General features: G+C 35.0%; 1 protein-coding gene across 1 annotated transcript; it reads right to left on the bottom strand.

The window, feature by feature from the left end:
• LOC136833131 (tubulin alpha-3 chain-like) lies at positions 1-8,963 on the bottom strand. Its single transcript, XM_067094798.1, has 3 exons — positions 8,831-8,963; positions 1,679-1,895; positions 1-1,293 (listed from the first exon to the last, which is right to left on the bottom strand). Exons 1-3 carry the CDS (start codon positions 8,831-8,833, stop codon positions 167-169), a joined length of 1,347 nt encoding a protein of 448 aa, XP_066950899.1. The 5' UTR covers positions 8,834-8,963; the 3' UTR covers positions 1-166.
• Positions 8,964-12,263: the final 3,300 nt, after the last annotated feature.

Raw genomic sequence — 12,263 nt, forward strand, 5'->3', positions numbered from 1 at the left:
TGAAATTTCTCATTTATTGCTTTCTTAAACTCACAGACTAACTCATTGAGCTGTTGATAAAAACTTGCTTTAGTCCAATAAACAATGATTTCGATTAATCTTAATATTTCTGTTTTCACCTTGCAGTCCATGATTTAATGAACTAGCGGCTTTGATACCTTAATATTCACTTATGGCCCTCCCTCACTATCCGAATGGTCACTTCGTTGCCAGCAACAATTTCATAGTCTTTCTCAAGACTGGCAAGATCTTCTCTAGCCTCTATAAACTCACCTTCTTCCATGCCCTCGCCTACGTACCAATGGACGAAGGCTCGTTTCGTGTACATGAGGTCAAATTTATAATTAAGTCTAGAAAAAGCTTCGACGATTGACGTGGTGTTTGCCAGCATGCAAACAGCCCGAGAGACCTTTGCCAGATCACCATCCGGTACCACAGTAGGCGGCTGGTAGTTAATTCCAATTTTGAATCCAGTGGGGCACCAGTCGACGAACTGGATGTTTCTCTTCGTCTTAATCTGTGCAATGGAGGCGTTGACATCTTTTGGGACCACGTCTCCCCTGTACAAGAGGCAGCAAGCCATGTACATGCCGTTGCGTGGATTGCATCGTACCATCTGGTTAGAAGGTTCGAAACAGGCACTTGTAATCTGAGAGACTGACAGTTGCTCGTGGTAAGCCTTTTCGGTGGATATGATGGGTGAGTAAGTCACAAGTGGGAAGTGAATTCTTGGGTACGGCACCAAGTTAGTCTGGAACTCAGCCAAGTCAACATTAAGTGCACCGTCGAATCTCAAGGAGGCAGTAATGGAGGACACAACTTGACCAATCAGGCGGTTCAGGTTAGAGTAAGTTGGTCTTTCAATGCCCAGGTTTTTCTGGCAGATGCTGTAAATGGCTTCGTTGTCGACCATAAAGGAGCAGTCGGAGTGTTCGAGGGTAGTGTGAGTCGTTAAGATGGAGTTGTAAGGCTCAACAACCGATGTTGAGACTTGAGGGGCAGGGTACACGGCAAATTCTAGCTTGCTCTTCTTGCCAAAATCAACAGAGAGCCTCTCCATCAGGAGAGAAGTGAATCCAGAGCCCGTGCCCCCTCCGAAGGAGTGGAAGACGAGGAAACCTTGCAGGCCGCTGCAGATGTCGGCCAATTTCCTTATCCTGTCGAGGACTTGATCAACGATCTCTTTTCCTATGGTGTAATGACCACGAGCGTAGTTATTGGCAGCATCTTCCTTGCCGTTAATTAATTGCTCTGGATGGAACAGCTGCCTGTATGGGCCAGTGCGAACTTCATCTGCAATAAAGAATCTGGTTTAGCATGAGTGACGAACAGGAGCATTTCAGAGACATGACGAAAACAGCAACAAGAATTAGGCCATTAACATTGCGTAATATAAGAGGTTTTGAGGACTATTACATAATGTCAAGTTTAAAAGGATGCTTCTCTGGCTGGGATTCAAAAGACCGATTATACTTATCAAATATTGTTGACAATATTGTCAATAATAGTTGTCAGTAAGTTTTGTTTTACATAGCTTTATTATGAGTAATCAGGTAATCTCATTGATCATTAGTATTCTCCATTCTAAACTAGATAAAAAAAGAATAACATTTCTGCTTATGAAACAATGGATAAAATCGTACTTTGATCACTTCTATAATATAGATAGTTCGCATACCAATGACTGTTGGTTCAAGGTCCACGAAGACCGAGCGAGGAACATATCTGCCACTGCCTGTCTCGCTGAAGAAAGTTGTGAATGAAGACTCAAACTTCTGTTCTCCTTTCAGCATGACCCCATTTCGTTCAATCCCATGCTCGAGACAGTACAGCTCCCAGCATGCATTGCCCATCTGGCAACCAGCCTGGCCGACGTGAATGGAAATTACTTCTCTCTGTTCAAAGAAAACAAATCGGAGAAAATGGTAGTTCACTTACTTAGTATTTAAACAAATTCAGTACATATCTAGTCATATGATAACAACAGGAGCTTGGCATGAAGATAAGGAGGGCAGTTCAACAGAACTGGGAAAGAATATACTTCATTTTTATAAGATCTTTATTTATATGGAATACGAAAAAACCGCTTTAAATATTATCTCTTGACTCTTTAAAAAGTATTTATTTTACCAGACTAACTACTACAATACTCATGATCTCATAGATAATAAAAAAAAATTGATGATATTTTACTTCACCACAACGTGGGATTCTTGACCCAACTAAAGAATCAGATTCTTTGTCAACTAAATAATGATTCCATAAGGCATTTTTTTCATAAGACGTGTCTGAACCATATTTTGTTATATTTGGATGGTCTTTATTCACATCATAACACGCAAGTAACCAAAGAAAAAATTAAATAGGGTACACGAACAAACACACTAAAGTTACTGCGTCTTTGTGCCTGCAAATGTAAATTCTCGTGCATCAAATATTTTTAAATTCAATTAACCCACCATCTGCTTCTCTGATCATCCACAGTAACTTTATAGTTCTCACAAATAAGAAATCTGGCTTTAACATCCATAACTGATGATCCCTTAAATGCAGTTTGGTCGAAGAAATTCGAAATAATCAAACGTTAATTCTGTTCTAAACTGATCTCACAGAGGCCAGTAGACATGTCTGTCTGAAAAGCATGATGGCGAAGGGGGAAAGGCAAACGTGCGTTTCATCTCTTGAAGTATTTTAAGCCAATTGTGAACTTGAAATTCATCCTTCACTTGATTCAGATTTTTGCTGATTTTATCCTGGAAAAAGTCAACAACTGCCAAAAACATGTTGTTTTTTGGTTTTAACACATTCCCTTTAATTCTATTGAACAGACATAGTTATCGTTGCACAACTGTTGAGAAAATAAGTGACTATGGTTGCGAAAATGATATTTGAAAAAGTAAGTAGAGAAAATTTTGCACAAGAAAGTTTAAAGAATCAGGGACTAGCCATGTTCGGAATTCTCTTATTTCGTTTCTCTTGCATTTTCCCAAAACCTCTGCTAATTTGTTCATCATTCTCTGGAACACTCTCACTCTTTGTTCATGTTCTGAAGCAGCACCAAATAAGATGTAATGAAAGAAAAATTGGTTAGAATTCGTAACAGCCTTTTTCAGTATTTCGAAATTTTCGAGTGCCAGAAATCCTTCCCCTCCCCCACCACTCGCCTGAACCTGAAAATCAATCTTTCAATTCGTTTGAGAGTTGGTCATCAATTGCTGTGTTGTATTTTGGCAAAAATGACTAACGAATTTATTTATTTCAACCCGGTTACCCGTGTAATTAATAAAAAATGCATAATTATCATTATGGCTTTATGCGAAGATGCCATTCGCTTGACTTGCTACATTTCAATGAGCATAATGGTCGTATGTGGAAGGGAGTTTTATCAGCGAGAAGATATTAGCCTTCGACCACAGAAATTGTCTCCCGTTTTGCTTTATCTAATGCCCCTTGATTTCCTTGATACAGGAAACCAGAGTGAATTGTTGATGGCGATTCTTCAAATGAAATTACGAACTCACCGGTATCAATAATCTTCTATGTGGATTATAGGAAATACGATTCACAGTTCATGTGAATAGGAGTGTACATTTTCAAACAAATGTGTTAATAATGGTTTCTATATGCTAAACTATAGTGCAGAAGACAGGCAACTGTCTTTGGGGTGACCGAGCACACAAGATATGGCCAAGATCTCAAATGCATTAAGCTATTAGAATCTGTACCACAGATTGTTAAACGCAGCTAAACATACCAACAAGATTCCCAATGTTAAGTAAATCAGGTGATTAAAAACTTAGTAGGGTTGACAGCTATGTACAGAATCGTTATAAATGAATCAAATTTGTCTTTTACCAAAGCAGAAAAAGACGATAGTAAACTATCCATTCACTCCCTAGGTATAGCCGAAACTGAATATTATTTCGCTAAGCAATTATAAGAAATGGAAAAGTATGGAGTCCCTTTCCCTCGAATCGCCTTGAATGGTAAATGAATCACAAGTACCGCTTGTAGCTGTGTCTCAGAGTGAAAACTAGGCACGAGCAGCGTTGCGGAAAAACTGGATAAAAACTGTATCGATCTCATACGTTGCCCAGGCAGCCTACCTCATAAACTCCTGGTATAGTTAAAAACTTGATCAGTTTGATTGAATGGTTCAATATGAATCTGATAGTAAAATATCAATGGAATTAAATATATAATCATAACAAGCCTAGAAAAACAGGAATCAAATGCGTTTACTCAACAACTTATTCTACTTAATAATAACGGCAATTCAGATAAGATAATCTTATCTTACTCAATGATAGCTACTTGCCTCTGAATGGTAAACTTCTATTCACATGGGCTAGACTTTGACAAACACAAATACACAGACTATCCACTTAATACAGTACTTCCATGCACAAAAATCCACAACCATGTATGTCAAAAGAGTAGAGAGAGAGAGAGAGAGAGAGAGAGAGAGAGAGAGAGAGAGAGAGAGAGAGAGAGAGAGAGAGAGAGGAGGTCAGACCCCCGTTGACGCCTGGGAACGTGCATTTACACAATACACATATGTATGTATGTATGTATGTATGTATGTATGTATGTATGTATGTATGTATAACACGTAGGGCTGTTTTGGTCATTGTATGTAAACATTCCTACGATGTTAAATAAAGAAAACAAACGAATTGAAATCCCAAATTATAACAATCCAATGTATCCAGAAAGTCACCAAAAACAGACAATGTTTTGACACCGAAACATGATCATTCAGTCACTAAATCTTTATTTATCTCTGAACCAAAGCCAAATCTTCTTCTTCTTCTTCTTCTTCTTCTTCTTCTTCTCTTCTTCTTCTTCTTCTTTCTTCTTCTTCTTCTTCTATGATACAAGCATCTCAAGATAAACTGGAAAATGCAGAGGGACCGACAGAATACGCGACCCGCTGATATAGTACATCGAGTGCATTTACGTAAATGAAAGTACTGATACATCCCAGTTTGCAGCACTCTCTAGGAGACGCTGCTCAAGTATGTGTAAGATATATAGCTAGAAAGATAGCCTGACATATTGAGCATGAATGATAGAGTCCATCACCTAATCGAACTTACTGATACGCCCACCGTCATCACGATTAGATTGTGAAGGGCAAGATCACGGGCCGAGCTGAACTCCGAGAATTCACCTGCATATACACACAAATTTTATTTCAAACTCTACCTGAAATCGAGTGCAAACGGTATACATTTGCGTGAGCATGTTAATCCCATGAAATTTCTCTCGGTTGAAATATCCCATATAAAACTCAATGTGCATTCATTTATTCAGTCTTCTGTGTGTAACAAATGGGGTCTGCAAGTAGTGAAAGCCACGTTTAACTATCATAAAATCTTAAACAAGTAAATCCAGTGCATCTTCATATACTTGATATGCAGTATTGTCAGCAAGATTTAATGGCAAAATTATTTTAATATTCTGACACTTTTGACGTGTTATATTTATCAATACTGTATATTATATATATATATATATATATATATATATATATATATATATATATATATATATATATATATATATATATATATATATATATATATATACATATATATATATATATTTCATTTTCATTTATACAGGCATGGCTTTTTTATATTTATAAAATATTAAGTTACAGGTATCATTTAGTATGAAATTGCTATATTTAAGGTATAATCTTTATAATTTCAACAGGAATTATAACTGATAACTGTTTCTTGCGCAAGTGGTCAAAAGCACTAACTATCATTGTTTCCTAATCAGGCCACGTTCGAATCCTAGCCTCAACAGAAGCACTTATCAAGTGTAATTCTAAAAAGTTATTCCCAAGATATATTGAGTTCTGAGTTCTATTAAACTTTATTTATAGCTTGATATTTCATGTATACACACACACACACACACACACACACACACATATATATATATATATATATATATATATATATATATATATATACTGTATATATCGAAGTGGGTATTTGCACCCGGAGGTGAAAATAACATTGCGTTATCGTATGCTAGTAGTTAGAAGTGCTTAGATCGCATTTCCTTCTCTTCTCTCTTAAGTTAGTTACATACTTAACCAGTCCACCTCTTAAAGATACTGCTTGTTGTCGAAGGGAGTGGTCTCTCGTTATTTGCACTCCACAGTTAAGATAAAAGTTAGACAGCTACATACTTAACCAGTTCTCCTCTTTAAGATACTGCTTGTTATTGAAGAGAATGCCCTAATTATCGATAGTCAGACCTTCCGAAACTATGATGGTCAGTTTTCAGTTAACTTTCAAAGAGGATTAATATCATGGCTGGAATAAAAGTGACCGATTTCTCTGACATCTTCAAGGAAGATTTCTCCAGCACCACCTTAAGTTCTTTTGTAGAATTTGAGCAACAGTTCAGTTACTTCAAGAAAAAGACTGGGAGTGTCTACCGAGTAAAGACATCATGCAGCGTTGAGGCAGAAAACAAATGAAGAGAACCTCTTTTACCCGCAGAGCTTAAATATTCTTCTGTGACTTATGTGTGTGTTCATTATGGTGACTTAAAAGAACTCTATGACATGTTCACTGAACATGCAGTTGCATAAATGTTGGAAGATCACTAAATACCATTGGATGCTGCATCAAAAGTCAATTGTTTGCAAGGTGTACTTACAGTAAAAGTCAACAAATCCTACCATACAGTAACTATAGAAGAATTAAAATATGCTTGTACATGTAATTTTCCATTCCTGATATATCAACTGCCTTGTCGTCACATTGTAGCTCAGTCTGTTATCGAATGGGAGACATCAAAAGGCTTGCATCAAACTCCTGCTGACAAAATGCAACTTTATTGGTCCCACACTAAATCTTCAAAGCAAAGTCTACTTCTGTAACCCCTGAGCCAGAGCAAGTCTTTTATGTTCACAGAGAAATATAAGACTTCTGAAGACATTTAGTGCTTACATCTGTCTTAATAAATTTGAGGTACAACCATGCGTTTAGAACGATTAGAAACGCTAAAACACATTGTTAGTGCCTGGGAAGAACCAAAACATTTAAGCTTGTTTCGCTTATCAAAAAGTTCCTAGTAAATCTACAACACAATTAGCAGCAGAGTTTGCAACTAGGATTCAGGACCCCCCTTCTTCACCAAATAATGACCATGTCCCCCATTCATCAGTATTTGGCACGAGATCATCAGAAAAAGCACTGCCTGTTCAAGATGAGACCCTAACCATTTCTCAACAAATGCGAAAAGTTAACGCTCATCTCCCTGTTGTGAAGTGTCAGGTCGACCGAAGGAATCAAAAACAATAGGGCGATTTAATTCAAGTTCTAAAAAACGGAAGACCAACAGCAAACTTGGTGAAAGTAGCAGAGGCAAGAAATCAACAAGGATTTAGCCATCTCTTTTTATTGTAAATGGAATAAAATGCTATCCTTATGTGAACTAATTGTAACATGATTCGTTCATTTTAATCACTGTTTTATTATCCCATTGTCATAAAAAATAGAATGTACATTTTAGCAAATAAAATAAGATCTTTTTAATGAGTTTTATTAAGATTCTAATATATGCAACAGTCGAGGCGTACTGAATTTACGAAAGGCCAAGAGTTAAGAAATTGTTCAGATCTCCGGGTAAAAATAACATTGTCATATTATCACCCCCCCAGTGCAAATACCATTGCGTTATTTTCTCCTCCGGGTGCAAATACCCACGTCCTTTATATATACACATGTATGTATGTATATTTGTGTGTATATGTGAGCGAGCGCGCGCGTATGTGTGAATAATTGAAAATCAAACTTATAAACAGAGTATATTTAAACTGATAAATATTATAAAGGGTGTTATATTTCATTCCAGGTGAGGATCTTGCAGTTAAGGTGTTATTTTATCAAGAAATTATACTTCTGGTTAAAAACCATATACATCATTAATACTGTAGTTATATATTGTCCACATATTACTATATAGAAAGAAATACGATTCAGAGCACTGATAGAATTAAAATTTAGAGAGACCATTCCAAGGCTATAACTAGTGCTAATTATTATTATTATTATTATTATTATTATTATTATTATTATTATTATTATTATTATTATTATTATTATTATTATTATTATTATTAATTCAGCTATCTATTTTACTGACACAATTTAACCTTTAGCATCTTGACTTGTAAGAGACCCATCGACCGATGGTGGCGGTCTCTGAGCACTGAATCGCGAACTGGCCATATGCAGAACTCTGGCCTTCCATTGGTATATGTTTTATCACTTGCATCGTTTATTATGTCTCTCACAATCTCATCCGTTTGTCTGCGACAAACATAGATGTGAAAACATTACTTCCTCTGTCTGTGTATAGATGCTACTTCGCTCCTTTGCAGGCCAATAATCTTCGAAGATTCTGTACATTCTTACGGGCTGCTCTAGGAGCAAGAACCCGTGCTGGCACAAGGCCAGCTAAATCTGAAACAACAACATGTACGTTCATACCCCCACCAAAATCATTTCTATGCATCATGCAAAGTTTTCATCTAACCTACCCATCACAGACTCATCATCAATATAGAGTTGCAGGCTGCTCTAGGAGCAGAGCCCGTGCTGGCACAAGGCCAGCTAAATCTGAAACAACAACAACAACATGAAAATTCATTCAGTAAGGAACCACCAATAAACCAGTCAACACCCAGCCAGTAGGTCACTCAATCCCGTCCTTACAAACTCGGCGCAACGAGGAATTGTCTGCGAAAAATAATGCTCCCTTTCTTCCAAAAACTTTTTGAAATAATCATAATGCTTACCATTCTGATGTGATGTGATAAATAATTGGCAGGCTAGTCGAACGGATCCCTTAAATTACTGATAGTTAGATCACCCAAAATACCAGAAGCGTCTAACGTGGTCTGGATTAGCGCATCTGGGAGATAATAATGGGCGTCCTTCTTCAGATAAGGTATATATATACAAAATCATGACGTCACTTATCAACGTATGACTCTTGAGTACATAATCTGATAATGCCTGAAGATAGCAGAGATGAAATTCACATGTTCAGGTTGAATCAGAGATGAAATTAACATATCCGAAGGCATCAGAATAATCAAGTACAGTGGATGGTACAATAGGAAGTAGGCTACGGTAGCAATTTTTTCGTTGACTTAACAATGACATAAAATCTACTTCCATAATAGCCATTACGAGGCATATCTCATGCCTTTTACTTCTATAAGTACGTATATAGAATATCTTAAGTAATCCAGGGAAAGAAAATTATGGGCAAAGCACATGGTAAATATTAGTTAAGAATAGCTAAAAAGAGTAAAGTGAAAGATCTGACGGTACGTAATAAATAGGATTAAATAATATCCGGATATCATTTTGAAGGGGTGATAAAAAGGTCCGATAATTTCGTGAAAGTGAATGCTTTCCGCGGTTGGGCCATTTTGGCAGATGTGATGCAAGATAGCTCATAAATGGAAAGTGCCGAGAAGAGGTAAAAGTGCCTCAAGTCCAGCCGCAGTGACTCCTTTTTTTTTGTGCGGTAGGTATATCAATTTTGATGGTGGAACTTCAAATTACGTTTACTTCTGTGGAATAATACCATCTCATCATTTCGAAAGTCTCAGCCTCTGATGTACGTGAGCTCAGTGATCAGCATTTCATTACATTACACAAACACACACACATCACACACACACATATATATACACATATATATATATATATATATTATATATATATATATATATATATATATATATATATATATATATATATATTTATATGGAAATACTGATCACCAGTAAATGTGCATGAGTTGGTATACTGTATAGATTTATGTATATATAAATGTATATATATATGACTGGAAATAATGAAATATATATCTATATACACACATATATACAAATATATATATATATATTTATATATAATGTATGTGAGTACCGAGTTCATGTGCAACTGAGGTGGAGACTAAAAATAATGAAATGTCATATTGAAACACACACATTTATATATATATATATATATATATATATATTATATATATATATATATATATATATATATATATATATCTACACAAAATTACATGTGGAACGAAATAAATTTCTGACTCACATGGAGCTGTCTTTCAATATATATATCCTATATATATATATAAAAGGATTAGATATTATTTTTATATGGCCAAGAATATATATGCATTATATACAGCAATGTGTACAGTATGTTTATAGGAACCTCATAACCAGGTCAGTAGAGAAATGAATTTCTATCAGTATGTGAAACGGGTTCAAATCCTTGTTCAGCCGACCGGTCGAGATTCGAACTTTGCTATCCAGTACCAGGGATATCCAACCTTTTTTAATTTAACGGAACCATTGCAAACTTACCCAGCAAGGAATCACAGAATATCTTAATACAATAACGAAAAATTAAAAAAAACAAAACCATGTGAACAGTTTTAACATTATTGAACGACATAAATATTGTAATGTTTATATGCATTATACAAAAAAACATTTAATTTTATTAACCAATTTCAATGAGACGGAATTTTTTGAGCCATAATGTCCTCAGATTTTGCCGAAGGATGCATTCTTAAATTCTAAGAATGTTTGCTAAATGTTGATCCAACCTATTTCTTTTATCATAATGTTTTTCATGGATGAAAAACTGCTCATATTGGCTTCAACTGATAATAATTTTCTGGATAAGTTTAGAATTTGATTAAATTCATTTTTGAGAGAATGCAATTTCTGATAAAATAAAGGATGTGTGTTTACCCTTTTGAAAGTTTTAAACCTTACTTTATCAATCAGTTCAAGTTGGTACTCCACTTTTATCATATTCAAATGAAAATGGATCATTAAACAAAAAGCCAATTTCAATCTTGATAAAGTCAGAAAATCTAATTGTAAACTCTATAAATATCAATAATTTAGTATATTTTTCATAGTTTACAGAAAACTTTTCACTCTTTCAGATAGACTACGAAAGTGTACAATTTTACCAGCTTTTTAGCTTGCTATAAAAGTTCAATTTCTTTGTGAAACTAGTTATCAGAAACATTTGAGGAACATAACTGGTGCCTTTCCTTGTAAATGCATATTAAGTTCAATTTAATACTTCGGTGATTTACAAGATAAAATTATTTAAATTCTTCATTTTCTAAAAAATCCACAGTGTCTTCAAAGGAACACTTTTATTTGCAACAATAACTGAAATCTTTTTTATTGATTTACTGAAGCTATCCTTTTTAAAATTAAGTCTTCATATTCAAATGTATCTTTTTCCATATAATAATTTAAAAACATGCTTATTAAACAGTGATCTGGAGTTAAAGATAGACAATATTGTCATCAAATGTTTCATGTTGCTTTTGAGCATTAATTTTGTTGATGTATAGGCTTAATGGTAAAAGAATTGATGATCAACAGACTCTTTGAATAAAGTAATAAAACCATTGTGTTTACTGAGAAGTCAGGCAGGAGCACCATCAGTTGTAATTGAATAAATGTTTTCTTATCAATATTAGATTTACCTAATAGAATACATTAACAAACTCATATATGTCACTTGCTGTTGTTGCTACCCTTTACTATGACACAAGTCCAACATTTCTTCAATAATATTGAAAGTTATGAAGGAATTCCTCTAATGAAAATAACTAATTCCCAGTATCACTTTGTCCAGTACTTTTATCCACCTAAGTCTGAGCATACAGATAATTTGATATTCAGTAGTGCCTTCAATATTATCTGAGTCATGATGCTTCTACCAATTGAGAAAACTGACAACATGTTTCTTTACTAAAACCTTGTCCTGGACAGTACTCATTAAAAGAATAACAATGCATTCTTTATTAATTCTCCATCAACAAGTAGTTTCCTTTCTTAGCTAATTTCTCAGCTATAAGGTTAACTTTTGTACATGTTCCAGTTTAACAACATGTTTTGAAGACTAGCTTGTTGTGGAATTACCCCCGTCAATTCTTCAAAGTTTTCTTCTTTCTTCATTAAACGTCTGATATTCTGACTCTATTTCGAGAGACATAAGACGTTTGATATTGTAGCGTGAATACTAATTATTTACATATGGGATTATTATATTACCAAAATGTCGGACACAAAATATTTTTCCGTCCATTGGGGACAATTTCCTCTTTTCTTCTGCTATCTTCCTTTTTTTAGTAATAGATTCCATGGCCATATGAATATAAAATTTTCA

This window comes from Macrobrachium rosenbergii, chromosome 51 (assembly GCF_040412425.1).
Source record: "Macrobrachium rosenbergii isolate ZJJX-2024 chromosome 51, ASM4041242v1, whole genome shotgun sequence".
NCBI lineage: Eukaryota > Metazoa > Arthropoda > Malacostraca > Decapoda > Palaemonidae > Macrobrachium > Macrobrachium rosenbergii.